Source organism: Myxine glutinosa, chromosome 4, assembly GCF_964187855.1.
Source record: "Myxine glutinosa chromosome 4, kmMyxGlut1.1, whole genome shotgun sequence".
Lineage (NCBI taxonomy): Eukaryota > Metazoa > Chordata > Myxini > Myxiniformes > Myxinidae > Myxine > Myxine glutinosa.
Window position 1 is genome coordinate 19,174,408 of NC_136264.1, and position 20,744 is coordinate 19,195,151.

At 42.9% G+C, this 20,744-nt stretch overlaps 1 protein-coding gene across 1 annotated transcript in view; it reads right to left on the bottom strand.

Annotated features, from left to right (window-relative positions):
• LOC137425804 (fibronectin-like) overlaps window positions 1-20,744 on the bottom strand; it is a 1,588,206-nt gene that overhangs the window by 621,355 nt on the left and 946,107 nt on the right. Inside the window, exons 10-15 of the mRNA XM_078775189.1 lie at window positions 10,816-11,079; window positions 10,041-10,307; window positions 9,284-9,622; window positions 5,395-5,658; window positions 4,620-4,889; window positions 3,238-3,576 (exon numbers count right to left, since the gene is read on the bottom strand). Of these exons, the coding sequence (XP_078631315.1) occupies window positions 3,238-3,576; window positions 4,620-4,889; window positions 5,395-5,658; window positions 9,284-9,622; window positions 10,041-10,307; window positions 10,816-11,079 (1,743 nt within the window). The remainder of the gene's footprint in view (window positions 1-3,237; window positions 3,577-4,619; window positions 4,890-5,394; window positions 5,659-9,283; window positions 9,623-10,040; window positions 10,308-10,815; window positions 11,080-20,744) is intronic.

The following is a 20,744-nucleotide window of genomic DNA, read 5'->3' on the forward strand; positions in this document are numbered from 1 at the left end:
TCAACGGATATTTATATTAATCGTTTAAAATAAAAAAAGCCATAAATTTCTGATATTTTGCCTTTTCATTTGGACCTCACAATTGAAGCACCGCCCGCAGGGCGGGTACCGTTGCTAGTTTTTATAACTCACTTTTTATTGGTTGACGTACAATGACATTTGATTACAACAAATCATACGAGGCAATAATTGCTCGAGTGAGTTTCCATGAAGATCGTTACAATTAATACAAGGAACCAAAATTATATTTTAAATGCAAAAGTGTGTTGGAATTCTGTGAACCATTCCTTTCATTATTAACTTAACTTCTCACAGGTGTGAAATACCAATAGGCTACAGGATGTTTGGGGAAATAAATGTAATTTAACAACAATTACAAGAACATTAGATGATGGACAAATCAACACAGTCAATAGGATTTGAACCAGCAAAATATCAGTTTGATTTGAGTGCTCAGAGGGGAGTATCATGACATATAAGGGAAATATTATAACTAGATTAATGGTTTACACTGACAAAGACTCATCTTGAGTAAAGAAAACAGTGTTTTGGTGAATCTGGTCTGGTGAACTGGAATTTGAGAGAACAAACAGCGAAATGATAAATAATAGCAAACAACTTCATGAGGTTGAAAAGCATTATTATGCATTTGGTTTAACCTATGTCGATCTACATTCCACCAGGTATAACAAGTCACTTGAGCAACTATTGGGAACGTCTCTTTGCGGTGGTTGTTCCCCCCAACACAAGTAAGTGGCCAAATCTTCCCCATTTTTTTTCTGCTGCCCGGATTCGTCAGGGCAGCGCGGTTAGGTCAGAGTGCCAACCGGTCCCCATGGCACAAAGCTGTACACTTCAGGGCTGCTTTCGGACACTTGCATTTTCCTCTGCAGCCATTTTTGCAACTACAGCACAAAAGTGCATGCGAGGTCTGGCTCGTCTGAGGAAGTGTTGTCCACAGTGGCTTCCACTAGTTGGGAGTTGGTCTAGCAGCAGTCGGCCGGAGATGGCATATTTGGTATTTACTACCTCAAGCAATTGGCCCCAGCAGTCGAACTTAATAAACAGCTGTGTACATGTGATGCATTAGAGCATCGTTGATCGGATGGATTTCCTCCATCCTTCGCCCTCTCTTGATGAAAAGGCCCCGGCATGCCTCGTTAATGTTCTCAAAACTGTTTGGTCGGTCAAATAATAAAATCGTATCGCACTCCAGGCCTGCACTGTCCTCATCTGAAATGGGTAGTGGTGCTTCTGAAACTGCAAGAAAGGCTTCAACAGCTTCAGCCCAGGCTTTCCATGTATCCCATCCTTTATTGTTTTACCCCTGCACGTGAATGATGATAGTTCCGCAGCCTGCACAGGCATAAACCCCATTGGAAGGGCCTTTGACTTCTCTGGACTCAGAGATGTGCCAATCTTATTGGCAGGGGTGTATCTCAAGTTCAACACTGTCTTGAACACCATCCACAGCTCTTTGATATTAATTCTGAGGATGACAGACACACCTGGAGAAATCACATCCGTGTCTACCATACAAAGATTTACTTTCTGGAAAACTTGGCTTACAGCATGAGCTGTGTGCAGGTATCCACATCTTTACAGCATGAGCTGTGTGCAGGTATCCACATCTTTACAGCATGAGCTGTGTGTAGGTATCCACATATTTACAACATGAGCTGTGTGCAGGTATCCACATCTTTACAGCATGAGCTGTGTGCCGGTATCCACATCTTTACAACATGAGCTGTGTGCAGGTATCCACATCATTACAGCATGAGCTGTGTGCAGGTATCCACATCTTTACAACATGAGCTGTGTGCAGGTATCCACATCTTTACAGCATGAGCTGTGTGCAGGTATCCACATCTTTACAACATGAGCTGTGTGCAGGTATCCACATCTTTACAGCATGAGCTGTGTGCAGGTATCCACATCTTCATAGCTGCAAGGAGAAAACTGGCTTCTATCCTGTTGATGGACACACAAAACATTGGGTCCATGTGTGGCAACTACCAGCTTGTCTGTTGTAATCTGCACATCACGCCTTTCCAGAAAGGTAAGCAGGTCCGAGTTGTTTTCTTCGACGGTAAGAAACTGCTGCCAGTTTGTTGGAAGGAAATTTGATCCGTCAACTCTTATTTTGGCTCCTTTTCCACAGTTCATTCTTTCTTTGATTTCAGGTTGTTCTCGAAATAACAATCCGCCACTCTGTCCACTCGACCAGCCATTTTGATTTGCCCCCCTAGATGGAAGGAAGAATTCATCGTCAAAAGTTTTTCCACCAGCTGATTTCAACATGTTGACAACTGCAGCTCCATCAAGGATGTTAACATGTCTGGAATATCGCTTCAGGTATCACCACAAGTCGGAGACAGGTGAAAAGGTGAGACTTTTTGTTGCCAACACATAGACTGCATGAAAATCTAAAGCGTACAAACCATTTTTGTTGTTGCATTATCTTCTTCAAAAGATTTGAAAAAATGTTTCTTGCTCATAGCAGCAGCAAAATGTCTGTCCCCGTGGACATGGTGCATTTTCGCGATGGTTCCGCATCTAAAAATCTTCAGGAAGCAATATCTATAATTGTGCCAAGTTTCATATTTTTTTAATGAAAAAAGTCACATTTCTCACGTTAATCGACCGGACTATGGGAAGAAAAGGCAACCCACCTCGTGTACTATTACTTACCTACCTTTAAGGAGAACCACAAGGAGTGTGTTTACATTTTGTTTTCTGCACATAGCCAACCTTCACAATAGAGGTGTATACCATTCAGGGGTGTTATTCAGTGTCCACGAACCTTTGTTCTCCATTTTCACAATACTTCTCACCTGTTTCGCTTTAATCAGGTACTTGGATGTTAATCTACCTTCTGTCATTTCATTATTATTTGATGTTTCCATTCTCCAATCAGAAACAAAAGTTACAAGAGAATTAAATATTCTGAAAATGAAGGTGAAAGATGAATTGTCAAAGCTTGAATGGGGGATTTCCACATTTTGTTTCTGCCTTGAGAATTGATTGCATCCCATGGTGCTTAATACCCCCAAGGTAGCGCTACTAGTGAAGTTTGTTTGGGGCTGTTTGGATAGCTTTACACAAAAAATGTTCCGGATGAGCCTCAATGAACAACGGTGTAAATAAAAACACGAGACAAAGTGCATAATTAATTTACAATATGAATGAAGTTACCAACCCGGAGTGAACAAAATGTCATGGAAAAACAAGTTATACCTTGTGCTGATAATGTGATATTGAAACCTCGTCCGGTGTAATACCAATGAGAGTGAAAAAATATCCGCATGAAGTTGGAGCTTGAGGTGATGATTCGTCCGACATTTTCAGAATGGCACATTGTGATCTCTCGCTGCGATGTGTTTGTGTAGGCCACACCCAACCAATCCCATCGGCAAATATAATTATATCTCATTGCGAGGTCCACCACAGTGAGCACCACAACATGTCCATCAGGTGCCCTCACATCCCAAACACAGTCCATTCTGTTTGGATAGTTGAAAGGGTACCCAGGAGAGACGAGCGAACCTTCTGCCAAAAGGATTCCTCCACATTTCTCTGCATGTAAAAATAACCGGCATTATCAACCAAGAAAGATGTTGTGGAGAAAACATTAATTTATTAATGTTATTGAATATTTTGTACAACAAATGTATTGTTTTTAACATGAACAATCATTCTTCAGGTGTCAACAATTCAGGTTCCAAATGTAAAAGGATACAACAACAACAACAACAACAAGAACAGGCATTGTAAGGCCATTTTCCCTGCTAGAGCGGGGGTTAGCCTTGCGGTCCCCATGACAATCTTCTCCATCTTACCCTATTTTCTGCATCTCTCCTTGTTAACCCCCTTACCCGCATTTCTTCTTCCACCATCTTTAGCCAAGTCTTTCTCGGTCTTCCCCGTCCTCTACTTCCTTCTACATTCATTTCCATCACTCTTCTCAACCAGTCACTTTCATCCTTCCTCAACAAATGACCAAACCATCTCAACCTGTTCCTCTTCACAGCATCAATCACAGGCTCTATTCCCATCATCTTTCGCAATTCATCATTTGTCTTCCTCTCTCTCAACGATACATCCACCGAACCATTCGCATTTCCACCCTTTCCAGCCTTCGTTGCTGCTCTACGTTCATTACCCATGTCTCACTCCCATAAATCCTAACACTTCTCACAAATGCAGCCTACACCTTTCCTTTCAGCTTCCATGACACTCCCCTCCTCGTCAGCACGCCACTCAGTTCCCGAAACTTTTTCCGTGCACATCTCACTCGAGTAACCGTTGCCAATTTTTTCAGCCAAATGTAAAAGGATGATGTATAAGTTATATGGATGTATCTAGACAGGGGATTCTGAATGTTCTTTAAACAAAACACATGATAGTGAAGAATCACCAAGGTTTATATATTTTTGAAAAAATAAATATTGATTTTTAAAAAAAGAAAAAAAAAAGGAAATTAATTGAGTGTAAATATGTGATGGGTCAACAAAAACTGAACGATTCAGGAAGATCTTGTACATGAAACAATACTTCAAGATCACATATTTGGTGCAGTGGATCAATACCTTTGGTGCAGTGGTTACAGTGATCAATACCTTTTATGAAAGTAATTGTTGCAGGTTGGCTGGATTTGTTGTTGTAGGAGGAAGTTACAGCCACCGTGTAATTCCTTCCAAGTGTAAGACTTGTAATGTTAATTTCTGTACCGTACACAGTTCTGGAATTCATTGAATATTCATGCTGATACCAAGTCACGTGATAGGTGTAGTTGTCTTTGTTGGGATCGTTTGGTGCTGTCCATCTCACAAATGCAAAACGTACACCTTGTTCAACCACCTCGAGATTAATTGGAGGTGAAGGAGGACCTGTAAAAGGGAGTGAAATCGTGTTCACACAACCATCTTGACTTGCACAGTCATTCCATATTTTATGATTCATGAAAGTCCGACCAGAATTATGATGAAAACAAAGCACCTGTATGCTCTTTCACAGGTAACCTAATTACGTCATTTATGTTCACTGCACAATAACAGATTCAAACACATGGGATAAAAAACCGAAATGAAACATTCAATGAGGTGAATGAAACAGAATTTGTGGACAAAAGTGTTGATCCGAAACCATATTCGTTGCTACCACAGCTATTGTTCATTGATGTCTCCTCTTCTCTTGAAATATCCATAAGGAGAGGAATATGATGATCGTATCAGATGATGTACCATGCTCCATACAGAGTGTCGCGTGTGTCCAATCAGTTTATTTGGCGCGGGTTACAATCTTGGATAGATTGCTACTCCGACACAGGAAGGCAGGACAGGAATTTGTAATTAAACATCAACATCAATGTGTGTACATGTTCTGTGTATATACCTGTTTGCACGTCAATCGTGGCAGGAATGCTTTCTGTGCCGTTACACAGAGACGAGATGGACACATTGTATTCTGTGAATGGTGAAAGTCCTGTGATTGTCAGTTCCTTGTACTTCGTTGTGTGGTTTTGAATTTCTTTTCCAGAATAGAACAAAGACACAAAGCTGAGGAATGTGTTGTTGACATCAATTGGTACAATCCAGGTGAGAGTCACTGATGTTATGTTATATGAAACCACCTTTAGCTGAGCAGGAATACAGGCATCTGTGAACGGGGGAGGGGGATATGGAAGAGGAGAGGGGTGGACATTTTTTTGCAGTTTAAAAAAGATTGAAGTGGTTTTATTTCATTAGACAATTCACATTTTACTCGAGGATGAATCAAACAAACAAAAGCAGAAACAATCATGTCTAACTTTAGTGCCAACATTGAACGATATAAATTGAATGACGTCATCACTAAACTTTTGTATGTTGATCCATCCCATTTTCATCTGAAAATAAATTCAAACTGGGGTTTCTGACATTTCCACTCATTCAATTCCTCCTTGATATTCTTCCCTTGTCTTTGAACGTCTCACAACCACGATCCCCCAAATACATGTCTTTGCTGACTAAAATTGCCTTTTTTTATCCGAGCTCACCCTTTACAAGGCCAAAATACCACTCGAGGTGGAATTGCGCTTCACGAGAAATCACCCGATGAAAGTTTTCATTTTGGTGTTTTTTATGGATTATCTTGCTCACCTGTAAATTCCAAAATCGGTGGCTTACTCTCACATTTCATTAATCTCTCATGATCCAATAATGTCATTTTGTGAAAAATCAAGCAGATCTCTGGACATTAGTTCACTACTTAGCAATATTGAATGAGAGTAATTTTGAATGTGAGCACAGGAATGATAAGTGTTCATAACTCACTTTTTATTGGTTGATGTACAATGACATTTGATTACAACAAATCATACGAGGCAATAATTGCTCGAGTGAGTTTCCATGAAGATCGTTACAATTAATACAAGGAACCAAAATTATATTTTAAATGCAAAAGTGTGTTGGAGTTCTGTGAACTATTCCTTTCATTATTGAGCTTAACTTCTCACAGGTGTGAAATACCAATAGGCTACAGGATGTTTGGGGAAATAAATGTAATTTAACAACAATTACAAGAACATTAGATGATGGACAAATCAACACAGTCAATAGGATTTGAACCAGCAAAATATCAGTTTGAGTTAAGTGCTCAGAGGGGAGTATCATGACATATAAGGGAAATATTAGAACTGGATTAATGGTTTACACTGACAAAGACTCATCTTGACTAAAGAAAACAGTATTTTGGTGAATCTGGTCTGGTGAACTCGAATTTGAGAGAACAAACAGCGAAATGCGAAATAATAGCAAACAACTTCATGAGGTTGAAAAGCATTATTATGTATTCGGTTTAACCTATGTCGATCTACCTTCTACCAGGTATGACAATTCACTTGAGCAACTATTGCGAACCTCTCGTCACGGTGGTTGTTCCCCCCAATACAATTAAGGGGCCAAATCTTCCCCATTTTTTTTTCTGCTACCCTGATTCGTCAGGACAGCGCGGTCACGGTCAGAGTGCCAACCGGTCCCCACGGCACAAAGCTGTACACTTCAGGGCTGCTTTCACAGACTTGCATTTTCCTCTTTAGCCATTTTTGCAACTACAGCACAAAAGTGCATGCGAGGTCTGGCTCGTCTGAGGAAGTGTTGTCCACAGTGGCTTCCACTAGTTGGGAGTTGGTCCAGCAGCAGTCTGCCGGAGATGGCATATTTGGTATTTACTACCTCAAGCAATTGGCCCCAGCAGTCGAACTTAATAAACAGCTGTGTACATGTGATGCATTAGAGCATCGTTGATCGGATGGATTTCCTCCATCCTTCGCCCTCTCTTTATGAAAAGGCCCCGGCATGCCTCGTTAATGTTCTCAAAACTGTTTGGTCGGTCAAATAATAAAATCGTAAAGCACTCCAGGCCTGCACTGTCCTCATCTGATATGGATAGTGGTGCTTCTGAAATGGCAAGAAAGGCTTAAACAGCTTCATCCCAGGCTTTCCCTGTATCCCATCCTTTATTGTTTTACCCCTGGACATGAATGATGATAGTTCCGCAGCCTGGACAGGCAGGAAACCCATTGGAAGTGCCTTTGACTTCTCTGGACTCAGAGATGTGCCAATCTCATTGGCAGGGGTGTATCTCAAGTGCAGCCCTGTCTTGAACACCATCCACAGCTCCTCGATATAAATTCTGAGGATGACAGACAAAGCTGGAGCAATTACATCCGTGTCTACCATACAAAGATTTACTTTCTGGAAAACTTGGCTTACAGCATGAGCTGTGTGCAGGTATCCACATCTTTAGAGCATGAGCTGTGTGCAGGTGTCCACATCTTTCCAGCATGAGCTGTGTGCAGGTATCCACATCTTTACAGCATGAGCTGTGTGCAGGTATCCACATCTTTACAACATGAGCTGTGTGCAGGTATCCACATCTTTACAGCATGAGCTGTGTGCAGGTATCCACATCTTTGCAGCATGAGCTGTGTGCAGGTATCCACATCTTCATAGCTCCAAGGAGAAAACTGGCTTCTATCCTGTTGATGGACACACAAAACATTGGGTCCATGTGTGGGAACTACCAGCTTGTCTGTTGTAATCTGCACATCACGCCTTTCCAGAAAGGTAAGCAGGTCCGACTTGTTATCTTCGACGGTAAGAAACTGCTGCCAGTTTGTTGGAAGGAAATTTGATCCGTCAACTCTTATTTTGGCTCCTTTTCCACAATTCAATCTTTCCTTGATTTCAGGTTGTTCTCGAAATAACAATCCCCCGCTCTGTCCACTCGACCAGCCATTTTGATTTGCCCCCCTAGATGGAAGGAAGAATTCATCGTCAAAAGTTTTTCCACCAGCTCGTTTCGCCATGTTGACAACTGCAGCTCCATTAAGGATGTTAACATGTCTGGAATATCGCTTCAGGTATCACCACAAGTTTTGAGACAGGTGAAGAGGTGAGACTTTTTCTTACCAAGACATATACTGCATGAAAATATAAAGAGTAGAAACCATTTTTGTTGTTGCATTATTGAAAATATTGAAAAAAATGTTTCTTGCTCATAGCACCAACATGGCTGTCCCCGTGGACATGGTACGTTTTCGCGATGGTTTCCCATCTAAAAATCTTCAGGAAGCAATATCTATAATTGTGCCAAGTTTCATATTTTTTATGAAAAAGTCATTTCTCACACAAATCGACTTGACTATGGGAAGAAAAGGCAACCCACGAAGTGTAATTTGCAGCACTATTACCTACCTACCTTTAAGGAGAACCACAAGGAGTGTGTTTACATTTTGTTTTCTGCACAAAGCCAACCTTCACAACAGAGGTGTATACCATTCAGGGATGTTATTCAGTGTCCACGAACCTTTGTTCTCCATTTCCACAATACTTCTCACCTGTTTAACTTTAATCAGGTACTTGGATGTTCATCTACCCTCTGTCATTTAATTATTATTTGATGTTTCCATTCTCCAATCAGAAACAAAAGTTACAAGAGAATTAAATATTCTGAAAATGAAGGTGAAAGATGAATTGTCAAAGCTTGAATGGGGGATTTCCACATTTTGTTTCTGCCTTGAGAAATGATTGCATCCCATGGTGCTTAATACCCCAAGGTAGCGCGAGTCGTGAAGTTTGTTAGGGGCTGTGTGGATAACTTTACACAAAAAATGTTCCGGATGAGCCTCAATGAAGCACGATGTAAATAAAAACACGAGACAAATTGCATAATTAAGTTACAATTTGAATGAAGTTACCAACCCGGATTGAACAAAATGTCATGGAAAAAGAAGTTATACCTTGTGCTGATAATGTGATATTGAAACCTCGTCCGGTGTAATACCAATGAGAGTGAAAAAATATCCGCATGAAGTTGGAGCTTGATGTGATGATTCGTCCGACATTTTCAGAATGGCACATTGTGATCTCTCGCTGCGTTGTGTTTGTGTAGGCCACACCCAAACCATATTGGCAATAATAATTATATCTCATTGCCAGGTCCACCACAGTGAGCACCACAACATGTCCATCAGGTGCCCTCACATCCCAAACACAGTCCATTCCGTTTCGATAGTTGATAAAAGGGTACCCAGGAGAGACGAACCATCTTTCAGCCAAAAGGTTTCCTCCACATTTCTCTGCATGTAAAAATAACCAGCATTATCAACTTGGGAAGATGTTGTGGAAGAAACATTAATTACTAATGAAATTGAATATTTTACACACTAAATGTATTGTTTTTAACATGAACAATCAATCTGCAGGTGTGAACAATTCAGAATCGAAATGTAAAAGGATGAAGTATAAATTACATGGATGTATCATGACAGGGGATTCTGAATGTTTTTTAAACAAAACACATGATAGTGAAGAATCACCAAGGTTTATATATTTTTGAAAAAATAAATATGGAATTATTCATGAAGGTAATAATGAAATTAATTGAGTGTAAATATGTGAAGGGTCAACAAAAACTGAACGATTCAGGAAGATCTTGTACATCAAACAATACTTCAAGATCACATCTTTGGTGCAGTGGATCAAAATGAACAATACCTGTTGTGAAAGTAATTGTTGCAGGTTGGCTGTATTTGTTGTTGTAAGAGGAAGTTACAGCCACCGTGTAATTCTTTCCAGGTTCAAGACTTGTAATGTTAATTTCTGTACCGTGCACAGTTCTGGAATACTTCCGATATTCATATTGATACCAAGTCACGTGATAGGTGTAGCTGTCTTTGTTGGGATCGTTTGGTGCTGTCCATCTCGCAAAGGCAAAAACAACACCTTGTTCAACCACCGTGAGATTCATTGGAGGTGAAGGACCTGCAAAACGGAGCGACATCGTGTTCACACAACCATCTTGACTTGCGCAGTCATTCCATATTTTATGATTCATGAAAGTCCGACCGGAATTATGATGAAAACAAAGCACCTGTATGCTCTTTCACAGGTAACCTAATTACGTCAATTATGTTCACTGCACAATAACAGATTCAAGCACATGGGATAAAAAAAAACCGAAATGAAACATTCAATGAGGTGGATTAAACAGAATTTGTTGACAAAAGTGTTGATCTGAAACCATATTCGTTGCTACCACAGCTATTGTTCAAAGATGTCTCCTCTTCTCTTGAAATATCCATAACGAGAGGAATATGATGATCGTATCAGATGATGTACCATGCTCCATACAGAGTGTCGGGTGTGTCCAATCAGTTTATTTGGCGCGGGTTACAATCTTGGATAGATTGCCACTCCGACACAGGAAGGCAGGACAGGAATTTGTAATTAAACATCAACATCAATGTGCGTACATGTTCTGTGTACATACCTGTTTGCACATCAATCCTGGCAGGAATGCTTTCTGTGCCGTTACACAGAGACGAGATGGACACATTGTATTCTGTGAATGGTGAAAGTCCTGTGATTGTTATTTCCTTGTACTTCGTTGTGTGGTTTTCAATTTCTTTTCCAGAATAGAACAAAGACACAAAGCTGAGGAGTGTGTTGTTGACATCATTTGGTACAATCCAGGTGAGAGTCACTGATGTTATGTTATATGAAACCACCTTTAGCTGAGCAGGAATACAGGCATCTGTGAATGGGGGAGAGGGAGATGGTGGAGAGGGGTGGACATGTTTTTTGCAGTTTAAAAAAGATTGAAGAGGTTTTATTTCATTAGACAATTCACATTTTACTCGAGGATGAATCAAACAAACAAAAGCAGATTAAATCATGTCTAACTTTATTGCGAACATTGAGCGATATAAATTGAATGACGTCATCACTAAACTTTTGTATGTTGATCCATCCCATTTTCATCTGAAAATAAATTCAAACTGGGGTTTCTGACATTTCCACTCATTCAATTCCTCCTTGATATTCTTCCCTTGTCTTTGAACGTCTCACAACCACGATCCCCCAAATACATGTCTTTGCTGACTAAAATTGCCTTTTTTTATCCGAGCTCACCCTTTACAAGGCCAAAAGACCACTCAAGGTGGAATTGCGCTTCACGAGAAATCACCCGATGAAAGTTTTCATTTTGGTGTTTTTTATGGATTATCTTGCTCACCTGTAAATTTCAAAACCGGTGGCTCACTCTCACATTTCATTAATCTCTCATGATCCAATAATGTCATTTTGTGAAAAATCAAGCAGATCTCTGGACATTAGTTCACTACTTAGCAATATTGAATGAGAGTAATTTTGAATGTGAGCACAGGAATGATAAGTGTTCATAACTCACTTTTTATTGGTTGATGTACAATGACATTTGATTACAGCAAATCATACGAGGCAATAATTGCTCGAGTGAGTTTCCATGAAGATCGTTACAATTAATACAAGGAACCAAAATTATATTTTAAATTCAAAAGGCGGTTAGAATTCCGTGAACCATTCCTTTCATTATTGACTTAACTTCTCACAGGTGTGAAATACCAATAGGCTACAGGATGTTTGGGGAAATAAATGTAATTTAACAACAATTACAAGTACATTCGATGATGGACAAATCAACACAGTCAATAGGATTTGAACCAGCAAAATATCAGTTTGATTTAAGTGCTCAGAGGGGAGTATCATGACATATAAGGGAAATATTAGAACTAGATTAATGGTTTACACTGACAGACTCATCTTGACAAAACAAAACAGTATTTTGGTGAATCTGGTCCAGTGAACTCGAATTTGAGAGAACAAACAGCGAAATGCGAAATAATAGCAAACAACTTCATGAGGTTGAAAAGCATTATTATGTATTCGGTTTAACCAATGTCGATCTACCTTCTACCAGGTATGACAATTCACTTGAGCAACTATTGGGAACGTCTCTTTGCGGTGGTTGTTCCCCCCAACACAAGTAAGGGCCCCTTCCTGTTCTGGCTGGAGTTCCCCAAGGTAGTGTTCTGGGCCCTGTGCTATTTCTGGTCTTCATCAATGATCTCTCCGACTCTTTGGAAAATCCTCTCTATCTCTTTGCTGATGACTCCACTCTCTGCCGCTCCATTCCTCATCCCTCAGATCGGCAGTCTGCAGCCTCCTCACTCTCTGCAGACCTGGACAAAATCACAGACTGGTCAATCAAGTGGAACATGTCTTTCAATCCTGACAAATCTCACACTCTTACAATGTCTCTCCGAAAGGACCGACTGGAAAACCCTCCCATCTACTTTCTCAACAATCCTCTCCAAGAAGTTCTGTCGCTCAAGCTTTTGGGTCTCACTATCTGCCATGATCATTCTTGGGAAAACCACATTTCCAAGCTGGCCTCCAAAGCCAGTCGCCGACTGGCCATCCTCCGTCGTGCGAAGTCCTTCCTTTGCACACATGAGCTCCTCACCACATACAAGGCTTTCATCCGCAGCTCAATGGAATACTGTTCCCCCCTCTGGGCTGGTGCTCCTGCCTCACACCTTGCTCGGCTTCACGCTGTTGAGGCCAAAGCTTTCAGAATCATTGGAATCTCCCGCGATGAAGTCAACTCCGAGGGCCTTTCACTCACTCACCGCAGGCAGGTTGGTGGTCTTTCTGTCTTCTGCCGACTCCTCTCCGGCCTTGCTCCCCCAGCTCTCTCTGTGCTCTGTCCCCCCAATATTCCTTCAGGTCGCACAAGATCTGCCTGCAACCCTCTTATGGTTAAACTGCCAAAGTCTAGGCTCTCTGCTCACCTTCACTCCTTCATTCCTCTTTTCTCCCGCCTCTGGAACAAACTCCCCCATTCCCTTCAATCCCACTCCTCCTTCCAGGTCTTTAAAACAGCTGTTCACCACCATCTCTTATCTTCCCCAATCCAAAACCTTGATCTTTTCTACCCCCGCCAATTTCACCCCAAATCCACTTTTTTGAGGTGACTTTTGACTTCTTTGCTGGAAGTCTTTGGTGTCCTTTCGTATTATACCTATCCTGCCTCCCCCCAGGCCCTCTCCCTCCCACACATCTCCCGATGTCCCTGCTCTCAAATGTTGTGTTTGTGTGCTTACTCCCCTTCTCTCCTCATCTTGTTGACCGCTCCCCTTTTCATATACTTTGTTTGCTTGTTTGTTTGATTTGTTTGTTTGATAAATGTTCGCTCTTTCACGAGCCTCGACTCTGTATACAAAAAAAACAAAAAAAAAACGGAATGAATGAGTGAATGATCGTTTTAAGGCCATTTTCCCTGCTAGAGCGGGGGTTAGCCTTGCGGGCCCCATGACAATCATGGATCCCTGTTTGAGGCAATGTTTTTATGGCCGGATGCCCTTCCTGACGCCAACCCTTGGTCGCCTCTTACGATGCGCAGGGATACGGTGTACCTATTCTAAACCGGGGTACACACCGTGGTCATTCATCCCAGCAAGCTGGTACTCAATTTGCCGACCACGGAAGGATGACAGGCTGAGTCAACCCCCCTGGCGTTAATTCAGCGATCGATCGATCCCTAGAAGTTATAAAAGACCTGTGCATTCCCATCGTGTGAAATGATGGCGATGACATACTGTGTGCTGGTCAAAGCCCGGCACCACCATGCGCTCAGGTTGTGAAGCTCAAGGCAGGGGGTTCTCCTCACAAAAGAGATCAGACAGGACAGCGGAATGTGAATTATTTTATTAATCGTAAATTATGCTATTTTGGAATAGACGGCGCTTGTGTTTCTGAATGAAAATGTCACACACATCATGTGCGGATATGGTGAAGTCATGGGGTATGTTCATGAGGGCCAGAGATGCCATCCGACTTTCTCCCATGGAATTTCTTAGGTCGGTCTTCAGACGACGCAGGCAAGAAAATGAGTGTTCGGCGTCACAGGAGCCGACAGGTAGGGTGCATCCAATACGGAGTAGGACTTTGATGGATGGAAATTCGTCTCCATCGACTGCGTAGAAACAATCCATGAATGTGCTTGGAAGCGTGTTGTTGGTCTTCCTTCTCCAAAACATCTGCCAGTCTCTAAGCTCATTTATCAGTCCTGCGGGATGTTCCATGTCGTTTTTCCAACGCAATAGCTTCTGATGTAGGGCTGGAATGTCGCACGTATCGGCGATTATTGCAGATGGCATCAGCAGAAAGATCACTACCTTCCCGATTTTCAGCACAAAATCGGGTGTCCATTTCCTGGCTGAGGTGGTCGAGAAATGGAATGCACATGTTTCTGAGGTAGAAGAGCAAGGGAGTGTTGGCGGCAATATTTGGACGATGGATTTGTCGTTTTACAACTCTCGGCATTGTGACATCACCTCCTACAGATTCCATCATGGTCTTAGCGTGATCGAACCACAGAGAGAATTCAGTTTCAGCATTTGACCGTAGTTGAGTGAGCGCGTCCTTCTTATCGTCAATCATAGAGTATGCCTCCGGCACATCCATGCCGTTGCGTTGCAGGTTGTGGGCAAGGCCTTTTAAAGTATGTCGGCTGCTCTTCACTGTAATGAATACAACAACAAACTGAAAAGACGTCAGTGAACTCAAAATTCCCTGTGCAGACACGCGGCTATCACGGTCCCACCCCCAGGAATTCTCATCACCGTTGGGATTTACAATCCCGTCCAAACAAATACAGACTAATGGATATAACTCTTCGACTGTCTCGTAAGAAGTGTCTCTCCACCCACCTCGTCTTGCACAGACCTTTCAGTTTTTTTTGCTGAGGTTTCTTCTTCTTGCTCAGATAAGGTCTTTTCAAGGTACCGTTATCTCTTAGGTGAGTTCTTGAAAAATCTATAAAGCTTATTAATGGTATCAATCGAATTGCGAACCATGGATAGTCTACACGCTGCTGCAATAGACAAATGTAGCACATGACTGTTGCAGTGTTGCAGTGAGTGTAGAGCGCTAAAGGCTGGACAGCTTTAATCTGTGCTTGAGTTCCGATTCTGGATGACGCCATTGATGATGCACCGTCATAGCTTTTCCCTCTTGCCTTACTGATGTCCACAACTCTTCTGAATAAACAATCTATGATGGCCTTTCCTATAGCTTCCCCAGTAGTTCTCTCTTGGTCTACGAAATCAAATATGATATTCTGTGGGTCGGATTTCGGACACTTTCCATCAAATCATTAGCGGCAAGCATGGCTTGTTTATGGTAGTTCAGTGAATCGTGCATCGCCAGTGCACCATCTGTACCAGTTGCTTTCCGTAGGTTGGTTAAGGGCGATCGGACTAGCACCCCTGGCTTAATTTGATCATTTTTTGGAGGGAACATAACACAGAACTTGCACATCCCACCTCCAAGTACAGAACTGTAAGCCAACCATTTGTAATGATCGAGCCACTCTCTGCGAAAATACAGCACAAATGAACGATTTTGTCCCTTACGGTTGCTCCGGTGAACACACAGGGAATCAAAATTTTGTGGGCAGTGATGCTCGTTTAAGTACTTGATTTTCTCGTCACCCGGAAGCGACTCAATACGAACCTTATCGGCCACAATATCACCGACATCATAAGCTGGCGCGGGCTGTACGCCTTCCAACACAAGCACTGATTTGTCGTTTGTTGCATCACTCACTTTAAGAGTGTTTGTATTGGCAAGGGGATCGGAAGGCGTGGTTGCTTCATTACAATACGGCGACACGGCGTACTCGTACCTCTGATTGGGCCTCAGTTGCTGGTGCTGCTGCAGACCTACCCAGTGGGTGTTGTGCCTCATCTGTTATTATAGTATGGTCTGTCGCAGTCATGGACGAAAATAAGTGCGTAATCTTCCTCTTTTTTGGATCTTCCATGACACTCACTCGTTTTGTCTTAAGACAAAGTAAGTTATCCGATGTTTGTCGATATGATACCTCTGCAGACCGCATTGACAAGTTTCCTCAGCGCTCAGCAATGCATTATTGGATGGACGAGTCCACTAACGTGCTCAGCGAGGGGTGTTGACAATAGCATTGTAATATTGTGAACGTACCCCACGTCGAGCGATTTAATGAACTCGTCGACATAGCACATGGGTATCCTGTACACTGTTACGGATTCGGCCCTTCCGTGGTTGTGGTATTCATCCACGTGAAACATTTCTGGTTAGGTATTATTCTTCTTCTCGGGGTTGGAATGAAATGACGATTATTGTTGTTTAAGGGAAATGGTTATTATGGTTAAAAGGTTAAAAGCACTCATGGTAAAAATGATACAGGAAATCGGATCGTAAACCGGAAGGGGCGGAGGGAAGAAGAAGAGGTCATGAGGCAAAGGTCGGGGAAGATGCGTGTCGAAACTCTGTTACGGGCATGGTCGAGCGAACGTCGCGAATGAACTTTGAGACCTTGAAAGGAAGTTCGTACGATAGGTGGTATTGCCGGATTGTTGAGGAACCTGCAGAGTCAGGTATTGGCATTGAGGTTCCGGAGAATCCTTGCCCAGAGGCTCTGGCTCGAGTGAGAGCCGTCCGCCATTTTTCCCGCACGCTGCGTTCATCGGAAAAGGTTTCTGTCGCGTCGGCTGGTCTTACCCTCCAGTGGTCTGCCGGGGAGGGCTGTGCACTAAAACGGCGATTGAAGATTACACGGCAGTTCACTGATTGAGCGGCGAACGTGTACGTCGGCGCGCGTCTTTGGGGATTTTCCATTCTACCGCGAGTTTGCTGGGCGTTGGACCACGTGACTTCTGTGTCGCTTCGACAGCCTACGCCTCAATTGATCTTGATCGGACATTGTTCCAACGACCGCTGGAGCGAATCAACTTCACCTTGGAGAGTTATAGAGACATTGAGGAGTGCTCGATTCCATTCCCTGGGAGTGTCGTGAGTTTGGGTTAAGTACTAGATAAGATGGTACCATCTTAAGATTAATTATATGGTCGATTGCTGTCATTGTTGTATGATTCTTCCGGTGTGCTTTTTAATACATTATTTGGTTTGTGGATAATCATTGGTGTGGTTTCCATATTGATTTCGACACGGAATAATATATTTTTTCTGCCGTGGCTCCTCTCGGGGTTCGGAGGTATACCAAGACCAGGAGGTCGGGGAGGAACACGTAACAGAAATTGGGGGCTCGTCCAATTGACCCGTGGGCTCGAAATTGGGTCTGTGTCCGGGATATTAAATTCCTTAAATTTAGTCCGGGAAAGAATTCCCTAACATTCCCAGAATTCCCAAATTTGGAACTTTTTCCAACATTCCCAAATTTTTCCAAAAACAAAAAATATTTTTTAGTTTTTTTAAATTAAATTTCTTGTGTGAAGGTTAACAGGTGTTAACAATAGTCACCATGGAGTTTGACACAGAGAAGTTTGCAGTGACCCCGAGTGAGGCACAGTTCAGAACGTTAGTAAAATCAGACCTCTTGGTATTGGCCAGACATTTTAGCTTGGAGGTTCGAACGAATATGAAGAAAGCAGAGATGCAGAGATTGGTGATAGAATCTCTGGTGGGACAAGGAACATGGGAAGACGGAGCCTTGGATTGGTTACCCGAGGAACAAGAAAATGTTGAGCTCCGGAAACTGGAGATGCAATTGCAGAGCCAGGAAAGGTTAGAAGAGAAAAAAGCACAAGAAAGAGCAGAGGGAAGGAAAGCAGAGGAAAGAAGAGCCGAACAGGAAAGAGAACTCAAGGAAAGGTTAAAAGCACAGGAAAGAGAACTCCAGGAAAGGTTAAAAGCACAGGAAAGAGAACTCCAGGAAAGGTTAAAAGCACAGGAAAGAGAACTCCAGGAAAGGTTAGACTAGAAAAAAGCAGAGGAAAGGAGAGCGGCAAGGGAACTCGAAGCAGAGGAGAGAAAAGCCGAAAGGGGGTTAAAGGACCGTGAAATGGTGCGTCAGCAGGAAATTAAAGTCAAGGAGCTGGAGTTAATGAGAGAACGGGGAGAGGTACCATCCATGCCGACGGGTTCGACAACTAGTCAGAACACCTGGGATGTTGGCAGTCATGTGAGGCTGGTTACACCCTTCAATGAAAAGGAGGTAGCCAAATTTTTTTCACACTTTCAGAAAGTGGCTCAACTGCTAAAATGGCCTGAGGAGTCCTGGACCATGTTAGTGCAAAGTGTTCTGGTGGGTAAAGCTCAAGATATTTATTCGGCTTTACCGATTGACCAATGTGCAGATTATGAGATAGTGAAGAAAAACATTCTCAAAGCCTTTGAATTGGTCCCTGAAGCTTACCGGCAAAAATTCCGGAACGCCAGGAAGAGGGAGAGTGAGACCCATGTGGAGTTTGCCAGAATGAAAGAAACCATGTTTGATCGGTGGTGTGATTAAAAAGGGGTGGCGAAAGACTTCGAACTATTGCGACAATTGATCCTGGTGGAGGAATTCCAACAGTGTGTCCACGAGGACATTAAAGTACATCTGGAGGAAAGGAAAGTACCAAAGCTGTATGAGGCAGCAACCATGGCAGATGACTACGCCTTAACACACAGGATGGGGTTCCACAAACCTAACTTCTCGCCTAGACATAGCCAGGGGAACTATGTTACATCAGGGGCGGAGAACGAAAATTCATGGGGGTGGCCTCGAGAGGACTATGGGGACCACTCTGATACCACAACTTCTAGAAATCAGAAGACAACAGTTCCAAGACAGACTTATCTTACGGTGGGCTCGAGGCAGACCACAAGGTTCTCCTCCGGGCCTACCTGCGCTTTTTGCCATAAACCGGGACGCTTGATGTCTCAATGTTATGCTTTGGGAAAGGAAAATCAGGAGCGGAGTTCGACGAGTACAACTCCGAATGCAATGGCAAATGTGAGAAATCGCCCTCAAAAGGGTTACCAACCATTTATTTCAGAGGGGTTTGTGTCACTGGATGGAGCCTCGACTAACCGGAGACCTGTTAGGGTATTGAGGGACACAGGAGCACATCAATCTTTAATGCTTGAAGGCATCTTGCCATTGTCAGAGGAGACGGCAACTGCTGATAGTGTTCGTTTACAGGGGATTGGTGGCTGTGTTAGAGCTCCACTTCATGTCATCCATTTGGAGTCCGATTTGGTGTCAGGACCGGTCACCGTAGGTTTACAAGCCACTCTTCCTGTAGAGGGAGTATCTTTTGTTATCGGGAATGATTTGGCTGGTGGTCAAGTTTCTGGTAACACGATGTTTGGTGAAAAGCCTCGTAGGAAGTGCCCTGAAGAGAAGAGGAAGTACCCTGAAACTAAGTGTCAGCACACGCACATAAGGGATGGAGGCAATATTGGCAAGCTTTTTGTAGGGGGACTGAACTTCAAAACAAAGGAAGATGTTCTGGAGTCTGCCTTCAGCAAATATGGACCGTTGTTGGAAGTGCTGCTGATAAAAGACAGGGAGACACCAAAGTCAAGAGGGTTTGGCTTTGTCACGTTTGAAAACTCAAGGGATGCCAGAGTTGCAGAAAAGGATCAGAATAGCAAGGAGTTGGAGGGTCGGACCATAACAGTAGGGAAGACATTTCCTAGGTGTCGAGGGGACTACAGAGGAGGACCACGGAGTAGTAGTGGTGGTGGCCGCAATCAATATTATTATGGAGGCTTCCAGAGTTATGGCAGCTCCCGAAGGAAGGATTATCAGAGCAGTGGCCGAGAAGGAGACCGCTATTCACGTGACTACAGTGACAAGCGGTCCAACTGAGATTATTACGAAAGTTAGAAAGAGTTGAAGCACTGAAGGCTGCGGAGCAGCCGAGCCAAAATTCCGACACAGATTAACCGTGAACACCACGTTCCTAAAGGCGTCCATGTAGTGAACTTTCCTACACGGATTAACAGTGAACGCCACGTTCCTAAAGGCGTCCATGTAGTAAACATTCCTGCACAGAATAACCGTGAACTCCACGTTCCTAAAGGCGTCCATGTAGGGAATACTTCCAGGCTTCACCACCCAACCACCATGGAACCTGGCTTTCAGCTCGGCCTCCCGGAAAAAGTGCTATCGATTGAATTGATTTTGGGGTTTTGATCACAGCCCCTTAACCTTCATTCAAAAGAAAATAAGGGAAAAAATCAGAGGGTGCTGAGATGGAGTTTGGCTTGGCATGAGTCCAACTGGGAAATTGAACCTGTAAAGGGCAGGGACAATGTCGTGGTTGACGCTTTGTCCAGAGTGAATTAACTTTGGAGATCCCTATGGGTTGTGGGAAATTTTGTTGCTTTATTTTTGGGGAAATATTGATTGTTGTTGCTCACGGGAATTGATGATTTGTGGGTGAGTTACTTTTGTTTGTTTAAAGGGTGTTGCCTACAAAGAAAGTTCTTGCTGTGTTCAAACTTTCTTTCTTGAGGGGGGGAAGTGTTACGGATTCGGCCCTTCTGTGGTTGTGGTTTTCATCCACGTGAAACATTTCTGGTTAGGTATTATTATTCTTCTCG